General features: G+C 42.6%; 1 protein-coding gene across 9 annotated transcripts in view; it reads left to right on the plus strand.

Annotated features, from left to right (window-relative positions):
- NSUN3 (NOP2/Sun RNA methyltransferase 3) overlaps positions 1-23,761 on the plus strand; it is a 187,543-nt gene that overhangs the window by 40,639 nt on the left and 123,143 nt on the right. For 3 of the 9 annotated variants that reach the window (XM_087439458.1, XM_087439461.1, XM_087439460.1), the window contains exon 6: positions 7,620-8,152. The exons of 1 other annotated variant lie outside the window; for it this stretch is intronic. In XM_087439458.1, the coding sequence (XP_087295584.1) occupies positions 7,620-7,890 (271 nt within the window). In that variant the 3' untranslated portion in view covers positions 7,891-8,152. 5 more of the 9 variants (XM_087439463.1, XM_087439459.1, XM_087439469.1 and 2 more) reach the window with 5 other exon arrangements.

The raw sequence follows: 23,761 nt of genomic DNA on the forward strand, positions 1-23,761 counted from the left end.
TGCTTTCCTCAGGCATTATGCTTCACTTGTGGTGGTTGGAAAACTGCATGGCCTGGTCTGGAAGTGCGGAGGTGGTCTCTCTGGTGCTGGGAAAGCCCACGTTCCCATCCTGTTTCCAGCCAGTGTCTCAGATGGCTCTTGGGGCTTGGTTCTCCGTTCTTCTTAAGGACGGAAATTCAGTGAAAAGCACTGAAGAAAATGACAAAATGAACTCCTGAAAAAATGGCTTTGTTATTGACTGTACAAAGTGTTCTTTAAAAAATGAAACATGCCAATGAAAACACTGGAGGGGTGGGGAGGAACCCTTGGTGTATTGAGGAAACCCAAACCATCCAACGCTCCTCACCTTATGTTAGACAAGAGAACACAGAGGGACTCCTGCACATAGACCGCAGGTTTGCCTGTCTGATGCTTTTTAAAGTTAACGTGTAAATGGTTTCCTGATAAAAGGTAGTGGAATTAAGCTTTCATCTGGTAACTATGAGTTTATCGTGTATGTATAGTATAGAAGATATTTTATATAGCTTTGTATTGTAACTCATTTGAATCTAAAGTGCAGTCCAAAATCTTATTCAAAACCTTTGAGGCCAGATGTGTTTCAGAATTCTAGTTTTTTTGGACTTTAAAAAGATAATATAGGACATAGATGGTATATCACATCATTCACTTCCCCAGTAGTGTCTGGGCAGCACCCTGTAATCAAATGTTAATATGTTTTCAGCAAAAGATCTGGATAATTATGCCACATGGGCTAAGTCTTGACCATAAATAACCTTACATCAATTTAGGTCAGATTTTGAGGCCAAATGAGTCTGCCACAAACTCAAGAAAAACTTCTAGGTTGTAGAGCTTTTTGGATTTTATACCGGAGTATAAGAGATGGTGGACCTGAAGTATCATTCCAGTATAATAAGTGAGGTGCCAGACATCAAAGTTTTCTGTTTGTAAATGTGGAAAATTTTAATTTAACATATTCTATTAAATTTTTTTTTTTGAATATGTTTACTTTTATTTTTAGCGGCTCCATTAACTAGGTAGATCAGGCACCAAATGCATTTCATCCTATCCCATAATAGACTGAAAGATGACCAAAGATTTGGAGAAGTGTGTATAGCCAGTGTCTGCCAAGGGCAACAGGGTATTGGGTGTACGTTCCATGGCAGGAGGGCCAGCATCCTTTTTCATTTAGGAGTGCTTGGGGTGAAAGAGTTTCCCGCTCAATTTTATGCTACACTAATCAGGATGAGCTGTATCTCCTATAGCAGTGTTGTGTGTTAGGCATCAGGATCAGCTCTATCTCCTACAGCAGTGTTTTGCACTAGACATCAGGACCAGCTCTATCTCCTTCAGCAGTGTTGTGCACTGGTGATCAGGATCAGCTCTGTTTGCTACAGCAGTGTTGTGTACTAGGCGTCAGGACCAGCTCTATCTCCTACAGCAGTGTTGTGCACTAGGCGTCAGGACCAGCTCTATCTCCTTCAGCAGTATTGTGTACTAGGCATCAGGATCAGCTTTATCTTCTAGAGCAGTGTTGTGCACTAGGCATCAGGATCAGCTCTGTCTCCTACAGCAATGTTGTGAGATAACCTCTCATTTCATGTTTCAAGCAGGGATAAGCCTGATCATCACTTAGGTAGGAGAGCTTGAGGGAAATATATATGTTTTGGGAAATGGTAGCGGGATTGTGTTGTGTGACTATTCTGCTTCCTTTAGAAGTACTGCTTCCAGCTCTGCATTATGGTGGGACCTTGTGTATTGAATTATATATAAAAACCAAGATTACGCCTACTAGTTCCCATTCAGTTTAAGGTATTAGGTTCGCCTTCTACGAAATCTGCTCAAAATAATACTTTTGCTTCGTCTTTTGCTGTGTTAGTGATGCCACCTTTTTCTTCCTTCCACTGTTAAGTATGATTAGAAAGCTCTGCTGAGCATGTCTCTGGCATCAGTTATAGGTCAGTGGTGAATACAACTTGGTTTGTAGTAATTTCATGCCGTACAGTTAGTATTATAGGAGGTGAAAAGTATCGCATTACTCAGAGTCTTGTTAAGCCTTAAACTTATAGTCGCTGAGAAGCCAAGGGGCCCCAGCTCATTTGGAAAGTGTTGGCAGAGGATTCCCTTATGCCAAAATGGATGTTGCTGAGTTAGTTTTTACTTTTCCTTCCACTTATTAAAAAAAGAGAAGAATAACTCTGCATGGCAGAGAAATTTATGCAAGTGTAGAGAATCCTAACCCTTCTACCAGACCCCAGATCCAATGTGTCTTGTTTTTCTTGTCTAATCCTGACTCATCTTTTTGTATAGTCATTACCACAACTCCCCCAGTTTGTTAGTATTACTCAAATCTCTTTAACTTTCAGATTTCTTTTTTCCCCTCCAGATTTTAAATTTCTCACTGGGCTTGTTAAGACTACTGAGAAGTATCTTTCTTCCGTTCTGACTGTAATCCTTTCTCTCCTGAAGCAACACAACCCTTCTCACACCCTGTTGTCTAACTGTCCTGAAAAAATATATATATTCTTTTTATTATTTGGATGAGATCTATAGTAATAATTATTTAGTTCTTATGGGCTATTTAAAAATATGTGTGAATTCTTATGGAAATAGATGATTTATCCTAGAAACTACTGTAGTGGGCAGAGTACGGCATATTTAGGTACTTATATTTTAGGAGTTAGTAAATTTTCAGTTAGTACATTGTAAAACCATACTAAATCTATCTTTTCGTTTTTATTGGAATACCAGTACCAGAAGTATTGGTTTTCAAGTCATTGAACTAATCTGATTATATAGTTGTTAAATACTCAAGCCTTAAGTAAGATAGAGTATCTATTGCCATTTATGTATGTAAAGTGAAGAAACTATTGTGTGTATTGATAAATGCTAATTTTAGAGATAGCTTTATACCTTCTGCAAAACCAGTGGTAGACCTAAATATGGACTGGTTCAATTTGTGAGAAAAACATCTTCTGTGGTATAAAATAATTCTCAGTACAGTCACGTGCCACTTAACGACGTCTTGGTTAACGACAGACGACGTATACGATGGTGGTCCCGTAAGATTAGTGCCATAGAGCGTAGGTGTGTAGTGGGCTATACCGTCTGGGTTTGTGAAAGTACTGTAGGGGAGGAGGAAATTTTCCTCTACCCTTCTGGGTTCTTCTGGCTGGTCTAAGAATTAAATTGACATAAGACAGATTAACAGGAGAAAAGCAAACAAAAGTTTAATAACACGTATACATGGGAGAAACCCAGGAAAACCGAGTAACTCACCAAAATGGCCAAAGCCCTTACCTTAAATACCATCCTCAACTAAAGACAAAGATGTTGGGTGTGGGGAAACGTTACCAACATCAGTCTGTGGAATGACTCTGAAGAGTGAAGATCAGTAACAAGTATATATTGTTTAATTCTGTGAGTGTTGTATACTGTAGATGAACTAATATGTTAGAATTAAATTTCCTTCTCCGTTGGCTCAGTGTTATGATCGGAGTGCCACCGAAAGGAAATTTCCTACAATCAGATTAGAGGGGAAAATCTCTCTGCTCTCTTCCTTCCTCTCTTTTTCTCTCTCCCCCACAGGTACATGTCCCAAATCTTCAAGATTTTTTCAGTTTCCAGTCATTGGGTCTCTCTATCCCTTCTCACTTCTCTCTAGAGACCTCCCTCTCATTCTGATCTGGAGCAGTCACCCTCCGGGGCCCTAGAGACCTCCTTCTCATTCTGATCTGGAGTGGTCACCCTCCGGGGCTCTAGAACTCTCCCTCTCATTCTGATCTGGAGCGGTCACACTCCGGGCTCTAGAGACCTACCCATCATTCTGATCTGGAGCGGTCACCCTCCAGGGTTCCCATGCAGTTATCATCCTGGGACTGTGCTCTTGTGTTACCATCAGTGTTTTCTATATCACATTTCTCCTCTTCTGGATTTACCTCCTCATTTTACTAGAGGTAAAATTTCTAAATTCTCAAACAATCTGAAAATTTCTGTATCCCTCCTATATTTGTTTGCCAGTTTGGCAATAAACAGCATCCACTTCATGTTGCCATTTTTCCAGGATTTGGAGTGCACTACTCCGTTGATGCCAGTCCCATTCCTGGACCCTCACAGGTGACTCATTTTCTCTCTGGAGGCATTTAGCATCTTCTCTTTGCTCTTGAAGTTCTAAAATTTAACAGTAATGCAAAAGTGTGGATGTTTTCACTCATTGTAAGGTTGAAGTTTTGCAGTGTTGTATAAGACCCTCTGCCTTTCCTCCTGACTCTGATCTCATCTCATCCTACCACCTCACTTGCTTACCTTCCTGCAGCCTCACTGGTCTCTTCTTTCCTCAGACGTGCCTCCAGGGAGTGGAGAGGAGCTGGAGATGGAGCTCAATCATCAGTGGCCAATGATTTAATCACTTGTGCCTCCTTAATGAAGCCTCCATGAGAAACCCTACCTGAAGGGATTTGGAGGGCTTCCAGGTTGGTGAGGAAGTGCTGGAGGGCTGCCTGGAGAGGACATGGAAGCTCTGCACCACTTCTCCCATAGTTCACCCTAAGTGTCTCTTCCATCTGGCTGTTCCTGAATTGTATCTTTCCGTGATAAATCAGTATTCTAGAAAGCAGGGACTGGTCTGGTAGTGTAGCGGTTAAGTTCACGCATTCTGCTTCGGCGGCCTGGGGTTCACCCGTTTGGATCCTGGGCGTGGACCTACTCGCCACTCATCAAGCCCACATAGAGCAACTAGAAGGATGTACAACTGTGACGTACAAATGTCTACTAGGGCTTTGGGGAGGGAAAAAAAGAGAAAGATTGGCAACAGATGTTAGCTCAGGGCCAATCTTCCTTTAAAAAAAAAAGAAAGTAAGCTGTTTTCCTGAGTTCTACGAGCCATTCCAGCAAATTATTGAACCCAAAGAAGGGGTTGTGGGTCAGGAGTACCGGCGCCTGGACTGGCGCTTGGCATGTGAGGGGCAGCCTGTGGGACTGAGCTCTTGGCCTGGGGATCTGATACAAACTCCAGGTGGAGAGTCAGAATGGACTTAAATTTCAGGACGTGCAGTCAATGTTTGCAGAGAATTGGGGGATTGCTTGGTGAAGGAAAAACACACAAGCAAACACACATCCATGTGTGTGTGGTGTGTGTATGTATTTGTGTATACATGTGTTTGTATATATGTGTATATACTTTGTATCAGTTTGCTAGGACTACCATCACAAAGTACCACAGATGGGAGCATTTAAACCACAGAAGTTATTTTCTGAAAGTTCTGGAGGCTGCAAGTCTGAGAGAAGGTGCCGCGGGGTGGTTTCTCCTGAGGCCTCTCTGCTTGGCTGGTCGACAGCTGTCTTCTCCCTGTGTCTTCACGGCACATCCGTCTGTGTGTATCTGTGCCCACATCTCCTCTCACAAGGACATCAGTGGTGTTGGATTAGGGCCCACTCTAAAGACCTCGTTTTAATTTAATTATGTCTTTAAAGATCCTGTCTCCAAATACAGTCACACACTGTGTTAGGACTTTAACATATGAATTTGGGGGCACACTTCAGCCCACGACAGACTTTTTTATATTCTGTCTCCCCAACTAGAGTGTAAGCTTCACGGAGGTGAGGTGTTTTTGTCGTTTTTCTATTTCAATATATACCCAACACCTAGAAAAACAATGTAATAGATGCTCAATAAATAATAACAAGCATTGTGGCCTCTTGATGCGTTCTTTCAATCTGAACACTCCTATCCTTCTCGTCTCTGGAAGACTCTCTTCTTCTTCTTCATTAATTCAGGTCCCCTCCCCCAGTTCTCTGTATTGTCTTTCCAGTACTCCTGTTAGTTGAAATTTGGATCCACTTGATTGATCTTCCCTGTCTCATTTTCAGTCACTCTGTTATTCTACTTTTTTGGAAGATTTCTTCAGCCTTAACTTCCAAACACTTGTACAAAATGCTCTTTATTTTGACAAACATGTTTAATTCCTAAGCTGTCTCTTCCTGGTACTGTTTTGTGGCATTCTGTTACTGTTTTATGGGTGCTGTATCTTTGCTGATGTCTGCATTTATTGGGTCTTATTGTATCTCTTATTTCCTGAATTGTCTGTTTCTTCCTTGCCATTTTTGTTTGTTTATTTTATTCTTGCTCTTACACATTGCTTGGGCATTTCTCGCTCAGTTATCCACGCTCCTTGTTTGTACGTTCTTCTTTGACAGTGGACAGTCAAGGACTAGGAGGTTCCCTCTAGGGGCGGGATCTTGCCTGGTGATGTCGCTTCAGGATGGGCTGGCTGTGACTCTGGAGGCTCCCTTCAAGGTAGAGTGCAGAGTTGTTTGCTTTGGGGGCAGACATCTACAGTGGCTGCCTTAGGTCTCCCCAAAGTGTTTATTCAACTTTCTTAGATAAAATCCTTTCAATGTTTTACCTGGCTCTCTGACTTGCCATGTATGGGAGTATGGAATCCATCGTTTCTTATACATGGTTTGAATTAATATCTTTGTTTTCACTTTTTACTCCCATCGCATTTCATCTGGTGTTTTCTCTGCAGTTGGGCGGGTCAGAGTGGCCCTCCGTTGCTGTAGTCCTCACTGTGAGAGGCCCTCTCCACCCGCTGGATCCAGATCACTTCTCTGTCTGCATATCATCTTTCAGAAATTGTTGGAACCTGTTGTTATTTAATAATTCTCTCTATCCTATTTACTTTATTGTTTCGAGTTACTACTTAATTTTTTCTTTCCTGTCATATTTAAGGGTGTCTAAGGAAGGAGAGAGGAGAGAAAACCTTGTCATCGGTTTGCTTGTCTTGAATTAGCATTCTTCGTTCCTTTAGTAATCGAACATAGAGAATGGAATTTGAACTTATTTTGATGATGTGGATCTTCATTATAAACCTCAGTTATTGGAATGTGCTCTAGTTGTTTAAATGTAGATTTGAGACATGGGGCTGACTGTACTCTTAAATCCAGTAGAGATTCTGGAACACGATTTCTTCAGAAAAAAAAGTTCTTGGTTGGCAGTTGCTCTGGAGTTATCACCATGGCAGCAGGACTAAAATGTTTCTGGTTTTATCTCCCAGTGGACGACTGTGCCCCGCTCTCCTCTCTTAGTACCCTGTCTGTCATGAACCGTTGTTGACCTTGAAACATCCCAGTTCCATGTTCGTGCTCCCATGTTGTTTCAGATGAAGAGTGGAACCCCATCTTTTCTGAGGCCAACTCCTCCATTTGCAGTCTGAAGCCCTGGGACTGTTCTTCTCCTGGATCTGCATTTTCAAATATGTTCAAATCTTCTCCTTGGAAAAAAAACCTTCCTTCCCATCTTTTCCCTGAAGCTACGTGTTCGTCTGGTGAAACTTCTCAATTTCCTTTCTAAGTTCTGCCTCCTTTTAAGTATAGGCATTCTGTGAGTGTCTGTCTTGAGTACACTTTTTTTCTTGCTCCTTTCCTGGGAAATCCTATTTCCTGTGTTGATTAATCTGATTACCATTTTCCCGGTCATCCAGGGACACATTAGGAAGAAATGGCTCATGAGGCTAGAGACATCCAGCATTACTGCATCTGGGTCTGAGGAAGGTTGGTTTCAGACCCCACAGTTCCTTTTAACGCACCTAACCAGTCTTCTGCATTTTCCTGATTGCACACAGGTCTGCAATTAAAGCCTTACGTCCCGGAGGCTTCCTTGTGTATTCTACATGCACACTTTCCAAGGCAGAAAATCAAGATGTGATCAGTGAAGTTTTAAACACTCACAGTAACGTCGTGCCTGTGGACATTGAGGACATGGCAAGGACTTGCTCCCAAGACTTCACATTTGCTCCCACTGGCCAGGAATGTGGGCTCTTGGTGATTCCAGATAAGGGCAAAGCCTGGGGCCCAATGTATGTAGCCAAGTTGAAAAAATTGTGTACTACGTGAAACAGTGGCATGCATTTTGTGAACCATGTCAATGTAGTATTATATTTATTTTTCTGAGCTCTCTGCATGTTAACATTTAAGTATTTATGGAGTCACTGTCCCTGGGTCTGTTTGGAATCCTGTTTAGTTGACACCTTAGCATCTTAGAATCTAGGCTTGGGAATTTTCCAGGTGTATTTTTTTTCCTGCAAATATATCTCTAGCAATGATTTAAGGTGGTACAGATGGTGCTTGTTCTGTATAATAAATCTGCTGTCTTTTACTTGGCATTTTGTAGTTAAATTAATCAGAATACATAGTTTTATGTGTAAAATATTTAGAAATACCTTCTATCCATGATGTTTGAACCTTTAAAAATGCACATTGCAGGCCTCTTCTTGTCAAATATACAGATTCTTTCAGAGTTTTTCCCCCTTTTCTGTAAGAACTGATTGGTATTCTGAAACTAACTTCTTAAGTAGCACTATTTCTAGTTCTGCCAAAATAAGTGTTTATTTGCCAAGTTGTTTTCTGTTAGGGACTGTCTTCTGTTTACTGCAAAGGTCGGTGACTCTGTTGACACAGCTTTGTTTCTCCACTTTTCTTGTATTCACAGATACAGATTGAAAGGGTACGTTATGTTGAGGCCGTTAGAACAGCAGATTCCCCTGCACGTGTCTGACTTTGACATTCAGCTTGTAGCAGAATGGAGTCCATCCAGCAGGCTATAAAGCAAGCACTTGAAACAAAACTAGAATGATTAATAACTGCAGTAACTGAGCTGTATTTGGAGAGTTTTGTTACATAATTGCAGTCATAATGAGCACTGCAGACTCTGATTATCCTAGGGTTGCAATCTAGAGGGCTTCTATTTCACTCCATCGTGAGATGATGTGCATGTTGGATGTCACATATTAGTGCACGAGAGGGAGATGCCTGATGAGACTGGATTATGCTGTTACCAGAGGTCAATACGTTTACTGAGTGGCTCCCTGTTTGCATATATCCTGGGAGCATTGTGTACATTTCTGCGTGTGTACGTAACAGTTTTAGCTTCAGGTTTGGATCATGTGTTTTCTCTAGAAATTGCTTCACTTGGAGTCCAAACATATTTTTCCAACTATTAAGAAAAATTCTGCAGCATACTTGAAAAGATTATGTTATTGGAAATTAGCTTTTATAGCAACAATTAACTCTGACTATAGAAATACAGAATTCTGCTGAAGCTGAATCCTTTTGAATTATTACATTCTATGCATTTAAACTCGAGACTATTTGCTTATGAACTGTTTTTTGTTTTGCAAGCATGTATGACTGGGTTCCGATAACTCGGAAGTCCTAGGAAGAATGTTTTTTCTGTACCTTCATTCTATTAACTATTTTTTTTTTCCTTTATATCTAACCAATAAGTGTCAAGAAAACCTGGATCTCTCGGACTCAATGACGTGTACTGGGTTAATACAGAAGATTGACGATAAGGGAAAAGATTTTTTTAAATTATTTTTTAGTTTGTGCTTATTATTTTGTAATTTCAATTTGAAATCCTGTCTTCAGATGCTGTAGGTTTAAAAAGTGTGTTTAGTCTGTGTGGGTTAGTCACAAAGTAGATTTTCACAGTGCACTTTGTGAATGTTGTTCTTTTCCCAGCATAGTGCCACGAAGCCTGACCTGAATCCTCGGTGCCCCTGGAAATGACCCTTCTGTGATTGCTGAACAATGCAAATATAGCTACACAGAGAGCTCAGTTTATTATTAACAGTAATTAGAATGAAATAGCTGACATTTATTAAGCATTAAATATTTTATTAAGTTCTTTATACATATGTATCTTTTTTGATCTTTAAAACAACTCCAGGAGTGAGTGTAACCACCTTTTGTGAGTGAGAAAACCCAAGCTTACTGCTGTTGGCAGCTTTGCCAAAGCTATACTGGTGGGTTAGGGTGGAGCTGAGATTAAACTAGCTCCTCAGGCTAGGCCCTTCTCCCTACAGTGTGCTGTCTCACAGGGTGTAGGTTATAGGAACCCTCAAATTATCCCCTGGTTTTACCCTTATTCTCCCTTGTTCAGTTTTCCACTTGTATGCAAATCACTGTTCTCAGGGCATCAAAGGGTTGATCAAGACTTGGGAGGAAAAAACCTTGGAAATATATCAGAGCATGTTCTAAAGAAGAACTTCTTGTGATCGCAATACTCAGGACTCTCCTATGGAGGTATTCTGTACCTGCCTTTTCTTTGCAGATGCTGAACTGAAGAACAGAAGTTTGGAGCAGGCTTGCAATGGCAATTGAAAAGCAAGGAGTGGGCCAGCCCCCTGGCTTAGCGGTTAAGTGCGCGCGCTCCGCTACTGGCGGCCCGGGTTCGGATCCCGGGCGTGCACCGACACATAGCTTCTCCAGCCATGCTGAGGCTGCATCCCACATACAGCAACTAGAAGGACGTGCAACTATGACATACAACTATCTACTGCGGCTTTGGGGGGAAAAAAGGAGGAGGATTGGCAATAGATGTTAGCGCAGAGCCAGTCTTCCTCAACAAAAAGAGAAGGATTAGCATGGATGTTAGCTCAGGGCTGATCTTCCTCACAAAAAAAAAAAAGAAAAGAAAAGCAAGGAGCAATTGATATTACTTTCTGGGGCATTGAGTTACTTTCAAAATCGCTTTATAACAATTTAGGTTTCTTACCAACACATTAACTTCTCTCTGTTGTCAGCACACTGAACAGCCACTAGTTGCAGAAATAGACTGTGAGTAAATTTAAATGGTTTGTACTGAATTTTTAAAGCATCGGATGTTATCTGTGGTTTGGAATCCAGGCCTGTATTCCTTCATCCTGTCATGTATCCGTATACCCTTATACTCAAGATTGCGTGTTACCCCCCCTTAGCAGTACTGTGAAAAATATCCTTTTATACAATATGAGTGGACACAAAATAATAGATACCAGAACACTTGCTACATGACTAAATAAAGTAATCACAAGTCGAATTGACCCTTGACCGGGAAGGCTTTCTGCCTGGGAGATAAGTGTGGGGTGGTCTCCGTGGGCTGGTGCAGCTCCCTGGAATACAAAAGGAAAACTGGAACCAATAGCAACATTTCATTAGATGCCAAGAAGTCCTTTCATGCGGCTGAATGGGACTACTTGTATTATGTGTTAGGTAAATTTGGTTTTGGGGACAAATATAACAGCATAATTTATTTTCAACCCATTTATATGGTTCAAATCAATGGTTTACAGTCTCCCTTTCTTTGTCTTATTGCTGCCCTGGGGAGGGAGGTAAGGATGATGTCCATCTCTGAGGTTACTCTTCAGGCTGACGCTGGAGCCATACTATCCCAGATCCCATGGGTATCTGATGGATATTCAGATGCAGGTTCATGAGTTAACTAACGTCTGCTGATAATCTGTTATGTGTGCTGAAAGCCCTAACAGCTTCCCTCCTGAAAACATTGAAAGTAATGTCGATATGGAATGGCTTCAGGCTGCCAAGTCAGTGGGAGAGAACCAGAAATACTCACTTGGCAGATTAGTTTCTGTTAATGTTACTTATTGTGTAACATTTAAAATAAAATGAAAATTTAAAAAATTGATTTGGGATTCTCATAGGGAATGATTAAACAGTAGAGTGAAAAAACAAATTTAAAAGATTGACCTGTAATTCAATCTAAGATTTTAAAAAAATGTTTCACTAAATCCGAGGAGGAAGAAAGCCTGGTAGAGCGTACATCTCTTAAAATTTAATTAGCTCAATCGGATATTAACTCCACATCTTTCTGTAACTTCACAAATCAAGAAAGTGATTTCCTTAGTCACGTGAGACCATGTAGTCTTGCTGAAACTGGGTGGAAGCATACGCCACCTGAGGAAAAGGACCGTTTGCCTCTTGGGAGGCTGTTTGGTGGCATGTGTCATGACTCAGTGAGCTTCCTGTGGCTTGTCAAGAGGAATTTGCTGCTGTGTGTTTCTGTGGAAGAGCCTATTACATGCAAATAACTATACAGCCCAGAGAATCGAGAGACTAAAACGTAACTTATGGAAAAATAAGAAAAAGGACTGTGTGTCCAGCTTCTTAATTCTTAAAAACAAGTAGGAGTAAAATTGCACATATTAACAAGAATGGACACGGTTAAGAGGGATTAGCATTAGTGACAGGAGAAAAGAGACTGGGCTCATTTCCCTTATAATTATTAAGTTATAGAGAGAGAGATTTCGTTTACTCATCCAAATGAAGCATTAACCACTTTTCCAGTGTGGTAGCCGCCTCCGTCTTCTGGTGTTACAGTAATCACTGGGTCCAGGGACCGAGCAATGAGAGGCTGGGAGGACTCATGCTGCCTCATGAGTTGATGGCAGTGGGGAAGTTACTGTGGGCTTGTGGCTCATGGCTGGTAGCTCTTAAGAAAAGGGAAGGGGGACACGGTGTGGCAGCCAGCTCTGATGCCCTGGAAGTTGTTCTCTGTGATGTGGTTGGCTATGAATAGCCAACATGACTAGGCATATCACCTACCACGTTGAGAGACATCCCTCTTGACTTGACCCTGAAAAAGCTTCAGTGTAAGCCCTAGATTATGACAGATGTGTTTAATAAACCCAGAAGACATACACGAACTACTGCTGTTCTTCAGTGAATGAAGATTGCTTTTGTTGTGTATCCTGGTACAGATAGTCTCTGTTAAGTCTTCCGTGTGAAGCTGTGGCCATGCCCACAGATGCATTGTTTTCCACTACCTAGTTAACCTGACCGCAGAGAGTTAACTCAGCAGGTTCCCTTTCCACCCAGTGTTGAGTCGGCCAAAGCAACCTGATATAGTTGAACCAGGGGAACGGTTCAGGAGAAATTTTAGTGGGACCTGGAACATTACTCTGGGGTAGGGCCTAGATTGAATCAGTCAAGCATGTTTCAGAGGCAAGGGGCTACAGTGGGACTGAAGGGTTTAGGATGGACCGCCAGGAAGCGCATTACAACTCCCAACGAAGGCTAGGTGTTTGTCTGTCTGGTCATCACCTGCTGAGGACTGACTTGAGCGTCTAGCTCATATCTTCTCCATGGGAACTCCTGCCACAGGCTGAATTTAACATCTGTGGAAAACCCATCCAACACCCCACCTTCCTGCTTCCTCGACTGTGTCTCCCTCAATGGCTTTTGTCTCTATTGATTTCAGCAACTCATACTTCTGGGCATTCCCTAGAACTTGGCATTAGCTGCATTCTCCAATGGACCTTCCTACGTGGTCCATGGAAATGTTTTATCTGCCCCATCTAGTCTGGACAATATGGTAGCTATGGCATGGCTCTTGAGCACTTGAAATGTGGCTCGTTTGACTGAGGAACATAATTTTTAATTTTAATTAATTTAAATGTAAATAGCCACATGTGGCTAGTAGCTACCGTATTGGACAGCACAGATCTGGAATTTCTCCACTTAGGAAAATTTAATCTCAGTACCTCCTGTTCCAGCTTTCTTCCTTTCTCATTCTCAGTAAAACTACAGTCCAATTTTCCTTCGTCCCCTTAAGACTGTCCTTCCCCTCCTGGTCGCCTTTCCTTATCTGTCCTGGACCCTGTGGTTGATGCCGTAAAACTGTCCTCACGGAGCTTCCATCCCCTCGTGCTCCTGCATTCCGCTGCGCTTGAAGTTTAGACTTGCAACTCGAGATCAGTCCGTAGTCCATGCGTCTACCGATGCACCCAGATGGCTGAGCATTGCTTGGAACACAGAAAATCGTGTAGCATGCCGACTGAGGGCACCACAAATTCAGGCCCGCATGCCTCCCCAGGACTTTAGTTTGCTCAGTGACGTGGGCTGTTGTTCGCCAGCTTCCTTCTCCACTCCCATTAGTGACTTTTCCAAACTTCCACCATTCTGTACGATTCTCCTATATAAACACTTTCTCTCTTCTCTCAGACGATGCCCTTGCCTCCTAGTTCCTTGAGAAAATTGTGGCCATCAAAGTGAATGTCCTTAATCTTTCCTGATGCATAGTCCTCATTTTGTTAGAAGCACCACCATCCATCTGGCCTCACAAGTTAGAAACCTGGGAGTCATGTTCCACTTTTCTCTTTCCTCCTCCTCACTCTCACCTCTGGATAATAACCAAGCCTTACCTCTTTCAGTTGTTCTCTCTTACTTGGTACCATTGGCATTACCGTAGTTAAGATCACCCGGGCTGTTGAATTTTCTTCTAGTTCACCTTCCTACTGCTGCCTCCCACCTCACCATCCGCAGTCTATTGCTGCTGAAGTGCTCTTCCACAACAGACTTCCATCATGTTGTTACCCTGCTTAAAATTCTTCAGTGGCTCCTGGTTGCCTGCAGGATGAAATCCGAGCCCTTAGCATTTCATACCAGGTCCTCTTGCTTTGAGATGTGTATCTCTCTGTTTCACTCACTCTCTTTTTCACACACACAGATAAACACACACAATTACATCCTCTTTAACTTCATCAAAATTTAAATAATCCTACTGAGGAAACCTAATATCACACAATGTATAAATTGTCCCAGCTTATTGCTTAGGATACCCTTTAAGTAACTTGCCACATTTTCCAATCTATAATTAGCTAGATCTCTAGAGGACCTGATGTTACTTTTTTTCAAAATGATCTAAATATTTAAAAGTACAGTCTTTGTTCTTACACTCATATCTGAAAACAATATAGGTATATTTTGGGCTGCAATACTTAGTTTTTCCATAGTAAATTGAAAAAATAGTCAAATCATTTTCGAAAGCTTGTGTGCTGGACTGAGATGTAAATTAAACGGAGAATCCACTATATTATGGGCATGCTTAGGCATGCATACAGTGTGGGAAAATTTCAAAATGAAATAGGCTCGATAATAAGGTTGGATCGCCAATGGATAAATCCATAATTGTCTTCTAGGGGATACTTCAGACCTACAAGGAATATCCAAGGGCAGAACGAAAGATGAGAATGTCTTAAAATAGAAAAAGAAATTGTGCTTCAGCACATCACAGACAGTCACAAAATAGATTATAAAAATAGCACCTGCGGAAACTATAGAAAAGTCTAATTCTCTGGAAACTTATCAGTTACTCGAGTTTTTCTTTTTTCTGAAATGTGAAAATCAATGTGATTTGGAACTTCTGCCTTTCACTTGATCTGTGACATTAAATGGGTCTCAAACTTTCTAAACCTTGGTTGCCTAATTTTTAAAGTGAAATAGGTTATCTCTGAGGGAAGCGGACATGTTTTGAGCCGTTACTATATTGCAGGCATTGTTCTAAGTATTTACATACTTGTTGTTTCCTTCAGTCCAGTCTCCTCTCTCTCTGATGGTTATCTGACCTGTAACTGAGGTTGTGGTAAAGGGCTGTACTGTGTACAACATAGAAGGTCAGGAGGGGGGAACCAGGATGGGTCTGAGAGGACCTGGTACACAGGAGTCGGGTCTGAGCAGGCGGGAGACTGACGAGGCAGACCAGGTGGAAGTGCCCCTGTTACTTCGCATTCTTGGCAATGTGAATGAAATTACATTCATTTTGCTAAACTGGCATTTCTGTTAAACCAACATGCCAGAAAGCCTGGTGGTTCCTGTTTCTTTTTTGCAGAAAACCAGTCTTTGTTTCCAAGCATGCTGTTTCTCACAGTTGTATATCTCAAAGTTTGATAATGTAAGTACCCCTTTTAGAGAGCAAAAACATTCTCTGGGGCCCCAGTGTTCTATTAAATATTTATTTAAAAATAAACAAGGAGAACTGTATATAAAATTCTGTATACATAGTTTTATACAACTCTAAAATCCACAACATTCTATAAAAAATTTTAAAATTTAAAATAAATAGCATTAATTTAGCATCTCAGATGATGCTGTCTTGTTGCAACTGTGTTCCCACCTGAAGCCTGAACGTGGTCTCACGACTAAGGCGTGGGGCTCTGGGAGTTAGAGAGTCTCGGCATTCGTGCGACATAGGATTTCTCGGTTCTTCCACCAATTTTCTCTACTTGGACTAGAGAAAAACCTTTATTTTTGTGGTGTCCTGTGATGCCATTTTATCTCTACCTTTCCATGGATACAGAATTTATATATTAAGAACAACTTTGGGGTTTTTGAGTTATTATTTCACAAATATTAAAATAATATTGCTTAGTTTTAACTTGATGATAACAGAAACACCTTAAGCACTGGAATTTTATTGTGGCCCTTCAGATGGAGCACAGTATGACTATATTATTATGTTTTGTGTGTGAGGGAGATGGGCCCTGAGCTAACATCCATGCCAGTCCTCCTCTCTTTGCTGAGAAAGACTGGCCCTGGGCTAACATCTGTGCCCATCTTCCTCTACTTTATATGAGATGCTGCCACAGCACCGCCTGACAAGGGGTACATCAGTGCGCACTCGGGATCTGAACCCGGCCGCCAGCAGCGGAGCATGCGCACTTAACTGCTATGCCACAGGGCCGGCCCCTATATTATATATATATATATATATATATATTTTTTTTTTTGAAATTTACAATAGCTTCAAATGAAATATAGAATTACCCAAATTCTCATAGCGTGCTCAGTGACCTGAGAACCCCAAGTCCATGAGCTTCGGTCAGATAAACACTTCTCTGGTCCTTATTGGCACTCTCAAATAGGAAAACGTGGAGTTTCCTCTGACAGGTATGCCTCGGGGTTTCAGGAGAAAGAAGCATGGGGGAAATCATAATCTGAATAAGAGAATAGAACATCTTTGGTATACAACCTTTCCCTACAAATATTTCCTTCCAAGCCAGGAACATTTTTTCCTTGCTTATGGAAAGGGCGGTCATGTAATTTATCATCCAACCAGGACATTTTTGAGAGTGGAAGGGCAAGCTGTTAGTAATTACACCAGGACAACCGACGTGACCAGGACTATCATGTGGTCACCCCAGATGTGCAGGGCGCAGGTGAGGTGGACATTCATGCGTTTGAGTGGATCAGATGGATCTCTTGATGAGAAACGCTGTGGTCCTTCCCGCGCACTTTCCTCAGAAATGAGATGCCCCTCCACCCCAGCAAAAGTAAAAACCTCTTTAATTACAGAATGACTTCCTTTCCACTTCTCTACCTGGAATCTAAAGCATGAGGGTCTCTCTTTAATCAACAACTCAAATGCTGTACTCCAAACACTCCCTGAAGACTTCAGCCTGATGGTGTTTTTGTGGAGCTTTGACAAGATCCCAGCTGAGATAACTGATAGTCGAGATGACTAGTCTAAGCTAAGGCAGTGCTGTCCTACTTCTGCAACAAAATGTGAATCACATTCCTAAGATGACAAACATGTATAAACCCGTGGACATAAAAAAGTTTTATTGCATAGTATTTATCCTTAAACTTGAGGTGTATCGCACACACGTGCACACACGTCTGTGTAATTTTTTAAAAACTGCTTTGATTCACTCAGTTGACTTCATGACCCACAAATAGTTTGTGACCTGCAATTTGAAAACACTGCTAACCGGCCATTCCTTTCCGTGTCCAGGTAAGTAAAAGGGTGCATAACTGCATGTTCATTCATTTCTACATGCCTTCACAGAACTTCAGTTTGCTGTTTTGTTATTGGTTTAAGTAAGAGTCAATTTCAGAACATTTGAAAAAATCCTGTGTAAGATATTGTGTGTTATGTCATCCCAAGTGCTCCCCCTGTAAGGACCCTCATTATGAATTTCTCTTAGATTTCAGAGAATGTTTTCAGATTAGGAAGACTATGTAAGTCATTTCCCATTTTACCTTGGGTGCTAAAAACACCTAAATACATAAACTTTAGCTAAAAACATAGCTGTAGAAAGAGGACAATGAATGAAGCTCTTACTAGTATCAGCTAACGTTTTAGAAGTAAATGTGCAATTCGTTAAGGATTCCTTCATTTCCCAATCTTAGGGACCAGGAGGCTCCCATAAACACAGTCTCCTCTGAAGTGAGCATGGAAACGTGTTTCTGCATCTTCTGTGAGCGTCCCTGTGTCAGGTGAATTAACAGACGAGTGCTTCCCTTGGTATCTGGGGCTTGGTGGGTCCCCTGCCTCTTCACCTGCTCCTCTGTGATGTGTGTGGATGAGCCCTTTTCCCATCCGTACTAGGGTCTGGACTGTCTAATTAACCTTTGAGTTCCCCAAGCACTGCATTCAGTGCTTCCCTACACCAGGTGTTTCATTAATGTTTAATGAAAAGTTAGTTTGGCAGGTTCTCTTCAATGTCAGTAACGTAGGCAAGTTCTCAGTAGAAAGGAGTAAAGGTCCACGTTGGATGACAGCACATTCAGGTCGTGAGCTGAGGCCACAGTAGAATGCCCAGCTTTGCCAGTGGTGGCGGCTGAGAACGTTTGTTAGTAAATCTGGATATAAAATCCTGCCTCCGTCCCTTCCTAGTTATGCAAACTTGGGCAAATTACGTGCCCTCTTTGAACTTTAGATCCCTCGGCTCTACAGTAAGGATCATTAAAAGATCATGCATTTAAAGTGCTCAGCACAGTGTCTGATATATAGAAAGCAGATGTATTCAGTTTTCTGCTGTATCACAAATTAACACAAATTTATTAGTTTAAAAGAACACAGATTTATTATCACACAGTTTTCTTGGGTCAAAAGTCTAGAACATTTTAATTGGGCCCTCTGCTTCTGGTTTCAAAAGGCTGAAATCAGGGTGTGAACCAGGTACGCCCTCGTCTGTTTCCGAGCTCCCTCAGGTTGTTGGTCCAGTTTCCACACCAGCTGTTGGCTGGAGCCACTCTCAGCAACTAGAAGGCCCCGGCCGGTGGTTGTCACATGGGCCTCTCCACAGGCTTGCTCCCTCTCTGGATCTCTTCATCTCTTCCCTTAGGAAAGGCTCCCAGGCTCCTTAGTGCTCACTGGATTAGATCAGGCCCACCTAGAGTAATCGCCCTTTTGAAGAACTCAGAGTCAGCTGGTCAGTAACCCAATCTTGGGAATGATATTCTGTCATTTTCACAGGCTGGTTCACTCTCAGGAGGAGGGGAGTATTCAGGGGTGTGGGTCAGAGCTGGTGGACATCTCAGGGGCTGTCTTAGGATTGTGTCTAACACAAGAAGAAATTTCAGATCCCCCGTGAACTAGCATTTAAGTTTTGGGAAACAAGTGACTAAAGAGAGAGAGAATCACATTTCATTCCACATTCAGGGAGGGTGTGACTGCGGTGCGTGTCGGATGAGAGATGTGTGGCTGGTGTTCCCTCCCTGCATACACTCCGAGGGTGACTCTACTACTTGGATATATATGTTAATTATACAGGGTGGCCCTTAACTATTTAACCAGGTGCTCAATTGAAGAAACAGCACTTTTTTTTAAGATTGGAGGAAAAACTGGCTGTATTAGGTTTATTGACAACTGTTAGTTCTCCAATATAGCACTTTCCTAACAGATTTTCAAAGGTAATTTTGATCATGTGCTATTTGCGCTTAATACTCTGTTTCTAGAACCTAAACTCAGTAAAGAAACAACTCTACTGTATTGTTCTTATTGATGTTATCGTCTAGGGCACCTTGAGATAACCGATGAGAGAAGAATGATTGAAAGGGTATAAAGTTAGGAAGATATTGGTTCTCTTTCTCGTCCTAGTGGTTTAAGCAGAAAATTTAAAAATAGCTTTCAGTTGTATGAGTTATATTCAACATTGTAGGGAGTACAAAGAAATGTAAAATTAACTTTATCAGTACATTTTCAATCTAGTCGTAAAGTTAAGACACAAATATAAATATGAAGAGTTAAGTCACAGTAGCAGGCAGCATATAATTATGAGCCAAATAGACAGTTAAATGAAAGAAGCATGATTATAAGCTGGAGATGTCAGGATGACATCTAAGGGGACCAGGGGACCACAGATGAGCCTGCAGAGATGGGCACGGTGTCACCAGATGGAGAGACTGGAAGTGGACATTACGGGAGGGGCGAGGGGCATGAACAGAAATGTGGACGCACCCACGACGACACGCAGTCCTGGAGGGGCAGTCTGGCCAGAGTCCAGAGCTCAACTAAGTGAGCAGGGAGGGATAAAGTTGAAAATGTGGATGTTGTTTAGAACCTCAAATATGAGCCCAAAGAGTCTGGACCTATTTCAATAGGCAACAGCAATCCACTGAATCTTGTTCGGAAGAGCTATGCGTGCCTGTTTCCGACCGGGCTCCACAGGAGCCCCCCAGCGTGTCTGTGGATCCAACACTCGCCCTCGGAGGAGCACCTCAGAATCCCCCTCAGAATGATCACGAACAGATGTCACTTCTCTGGGCCAGTGACCCTGAATGGAGATGTGGGACTTGGGAAAGAGGTCATGGGGTGGTGGTGGGGATGTGTCGGTCCCGGCCCTGCCACATTCTGGTGATATCTTTGTTTGCTACTCAGTCTCCTTTTGGGCTTTTTGTTTCTTCTGAATGGAATGCTGGAGGGCAGAAGGATGTCCTAGAAAGTCTGGCCTTATTTGGAAGGTCTCTGTTGAAAATGGCTTACCAGTACTCACCACTTTTCCAAATTGAGTGCACAAATATGCCTTATTTCCAGAAATGTGCAAAGTGCTCATCATATATTTTCACCCTGTACGGTAAGAATATATTTTTTTCTTTCCTGAGGGTGATGTGCTCTCAACTCAGCATCTAATGGCACAGATTTCTAGTGCTGCCAGACTAAACTACCTCAGAGGACTCATGCCTCCCAGGTGTCTCCTGAAAGCCTGACGCACCTTGGCTCCAGGTGCCGTGCCAGAGCATTCTGCTGGCAGCTGCCTCTCTGTGAGGTCCCGTGGAGCAGAGCCTCGTCGACAGTGGAACCCACTCTTTCTCCTGAAAGCCCTGTATTCGCTCCCCACCCCTCTTCCCAAACTAGATAAGCCTGTATTTCTTTTTTTTTTTTTGTGAGGAAGGTCATCCCTGAGCTAACATCTATGCCAATCCTCCTCTTTTTGCTGAGGAAGACTGGCCCTGGGCTAACATCTGTGCCCGTCTTCCTCTACTTTATGTGGGACGCCACCACAGCATGGCCTGACAAGCGGTGCATCGGTGTGCGCCCGGGATCCGAACCCAGACTGCCAGCAGCGGAGCACACGCACTTAACTACTGCGCCATGGGGGCCGGCCCTGGTAAACCTGTATTTCTAAAGCAGCAATCCCAAAGTACTTAGTTATTTTGTCAGAATTTCGAGATAAATTAGCTTAAACAGCTACATTAGTGGAAATATACCTTCCTGGCTTCTCTGCCAACCTCCTGAGAACATTCTGGCTCAATTCCTATCTTTAACAAGACCAAGAAGACAGGCTTTTGCATCTCCATGTGCCAAGTATCTACATATTCAGAAATCAGCTTGGCAAATCAGAGCTGAGAGTATGAGGAATAAACATTGTCTCTGTTCTTTTTTCCTCTCAAAGTTGAGACTTTAATTTTTGAATAGGATAAGAGCTAAAAATTGGCAAAGGGGAGCTGACGGCAACGATGGGACATTTGTCAAACACTTGTGTTGATCAGTGAGGCCCCTCGGCCTGCCCTGTGCACCCTCGGGCTCCCGTGGGCTGCACAGGTGTCTCCCTTCTCCCCTGACTGTCTTCCCTGGGCCTGACAGGCAGAGGCAACCATTCCACAGCCCACGTTGCCTGATTTAAAATGCTCGATGGGTAGAAATTAAAATAAGTTCTTTTTTAAGCAAACACATCATCATTCTCTTTCAAAGATTAGAACCTGAGTAATGACTCCTAAGAGAAAAGCTTGGTGTCAAATTATGAGGGTGTGCTTAGTGCTTATGATTTATGTCTAGGCATACATAATTTTTTGACAAAGAGCAAGATGAGGTTGAAATTGTATTTATTTGGCAAGCTAAAGTTGGCTTCTTTTACTTTTAAGCCATTGGCAATCATTTTGCATGTCATAGCACCCTTATTTAATACCATGCAGCAAAGCCATGAGCGTTCATGTTCAAAACCAGGGCAGATGAGGGGCCGGCCCGGTGGTGTAGTGGTTAAGTTCACGAGCTCTGCTTTGGCGGCCCGGGGTTCACAGGTTCGGATCCCGGGCATGGACCTATGCACTGCTTATCAAAGCCATGCTGTGGTGGCATCCCACATATAAAATGGAGGAAGATGGGCATGGATGTTAGCCCAGGGCCAGTCTTCCTCAGGAAAAAGAGGAGGATTGGCAGTGGAGGTTAGCTCAGGGCTGATCTTCCTCACCAAAAAAACAAACAAGAAAAACCACGGCAGATGCTCATCCACTGGACCACTTCCCGAAGTCTCCAAAGAGTTCCGTGAGATGAGAGCTGTCTCTCTGTGTTGGGATGGGTATTCCAGGCCATTCGTTTTGTTCCTAGGAGCATGATTCCTTTAGCTGTCATCTCTGTTTCTCCTCTTGTCTCTCAATGCTTCGAAGAGGGGTTTTTACCTCTGGCAAGTGGAAAAATTGATGTAAGGACCACTAGCCGTTAGAAACTCTCTGGAAATATGTATTCAGGTTCTCCCTTTCTCTTTCCCCACTATGGCTTGCTATTTTAGCAGTTAACCTATTTGTGTATCAAAAACAAGAATTATAGATCACCTAGTTGATCTTTACTAAGTAATAATCATGAGTATGATCACATATGAAATTTTCCAATGGGGTATTAAGGATTAGTTGATCAGTTTTATTCTGCTTGTCAGCAGAGCTGATTAAGTGAGAACCACTTGATCCAAATTCATAGTGTTGGAGTTCAGAACATGACACCCCAAAATATGGCACCTTGCAGTATTGAGTATTTGAAGCTGAAGGAATTTGAAAAACAGCAGGCAGAGGCAGGACCTTCTGACCTTCCGCTTCTCCGCCCAAGCAGGCCATAAGACCGTCGTGTGAGAGGTGCCCTTCCTGTACCTGGAGGAAAGGATCCTATCTCTGAAGGTCTCAGAGAAGAATCTGCAGGAACAGGCCTTTCCGTTTCCCCCAGTTGACTCATTCCCTTTGGTCCTTTCATATTTCCCCATGACTTTCTGCTCTCCATAAACCTAGCGTAAAAATGCTCAGACTTCACCATTTCTTTGAGTCTTCATTTCCCTGTGAAGGCTCCCATGTCATGTAAAACTTACATTAAATAAATTTGTATGCCTTTTTCCTGTTAATTTGTCTGTGTCAGTTTAAATTTCAGGCCCAGCCAGTGGCCCTATGAGTTTCAAGGAAAAGTTTTTCCTCCCTTTCGTAGCTCCTTCTGCCATGTTGAGTTCAGGCTGTTCTAGGGAGTGTTCTCCTCACCTTCCCACTAGTACATGGAGGGACGTCTTGAAGTTGCATGTGTGCGGAGCAATCATGTCCTGTTACTTGTCGGTTCCATTATATGTACAGACCCTTCAGGAGGGGACAGCGGTTCTGAGCCATGGTTAGTGGTGTGCCCCATGTGCTCTTGTCTGAGATGCTAGGAGGAGACGGCATGTCACTGCACTGCCATACTGCACTTCTAAATTTCAAGTTTGTGCTCCCTTCTCGAGTCCCACATTTAGGATCACAAATGATGCCTTTGTACATTCAGGTCCCTTGCCAATGCTATTATTCTCCCATCACATGCCGGGAAGATCTTGGGAGAAGAGATATGCTTTATGGGAAGAGCACTGTCTTAGAAATGAGTCAGATGTTTAACAAGCCATTTGGCTTCTGAGTCGTGGTTTCCTCTTCTGTGAACTGGAGATGGAGGATCACTGTGTGGTCTAGAAGTTGGAGGTCACCGGAGAGGTAGCCTCTTCCCAGGCCATCATCCTTTTTCTTGGCTGCACCTCGTTCACTGTGACCCTGCTGCCCTGACACCACACACGGGCAGCATCCCAGCCCCACAGCCTTTGTGTGCTATTCCTAACGTGTCCAGTCTAACAGCTGCTCTCTTTGGAGTTCTGAGGCCCAGCGCCTCATGGAGTGTATGTATTCCAGGTCCTGTAAGCTACTTTTGGTTGGT

The sequence above is a fragment of the Ceratotherium simum genome, chromosome 15, assembly GCF_057802395.1.
Source record: "Ceratotherium simum simum isolate JZ-2026a chromosome 15, ASM5780239v1, whole genome shotgun sequence".
Taxonomy (NCBI): domain Eukaryota; kingdom Metazoa; phylum Chordata; class Mammalia; order Perissodactyla; family Rhinocerotidae; genus Ceratotherium; species Ceratotherium simum.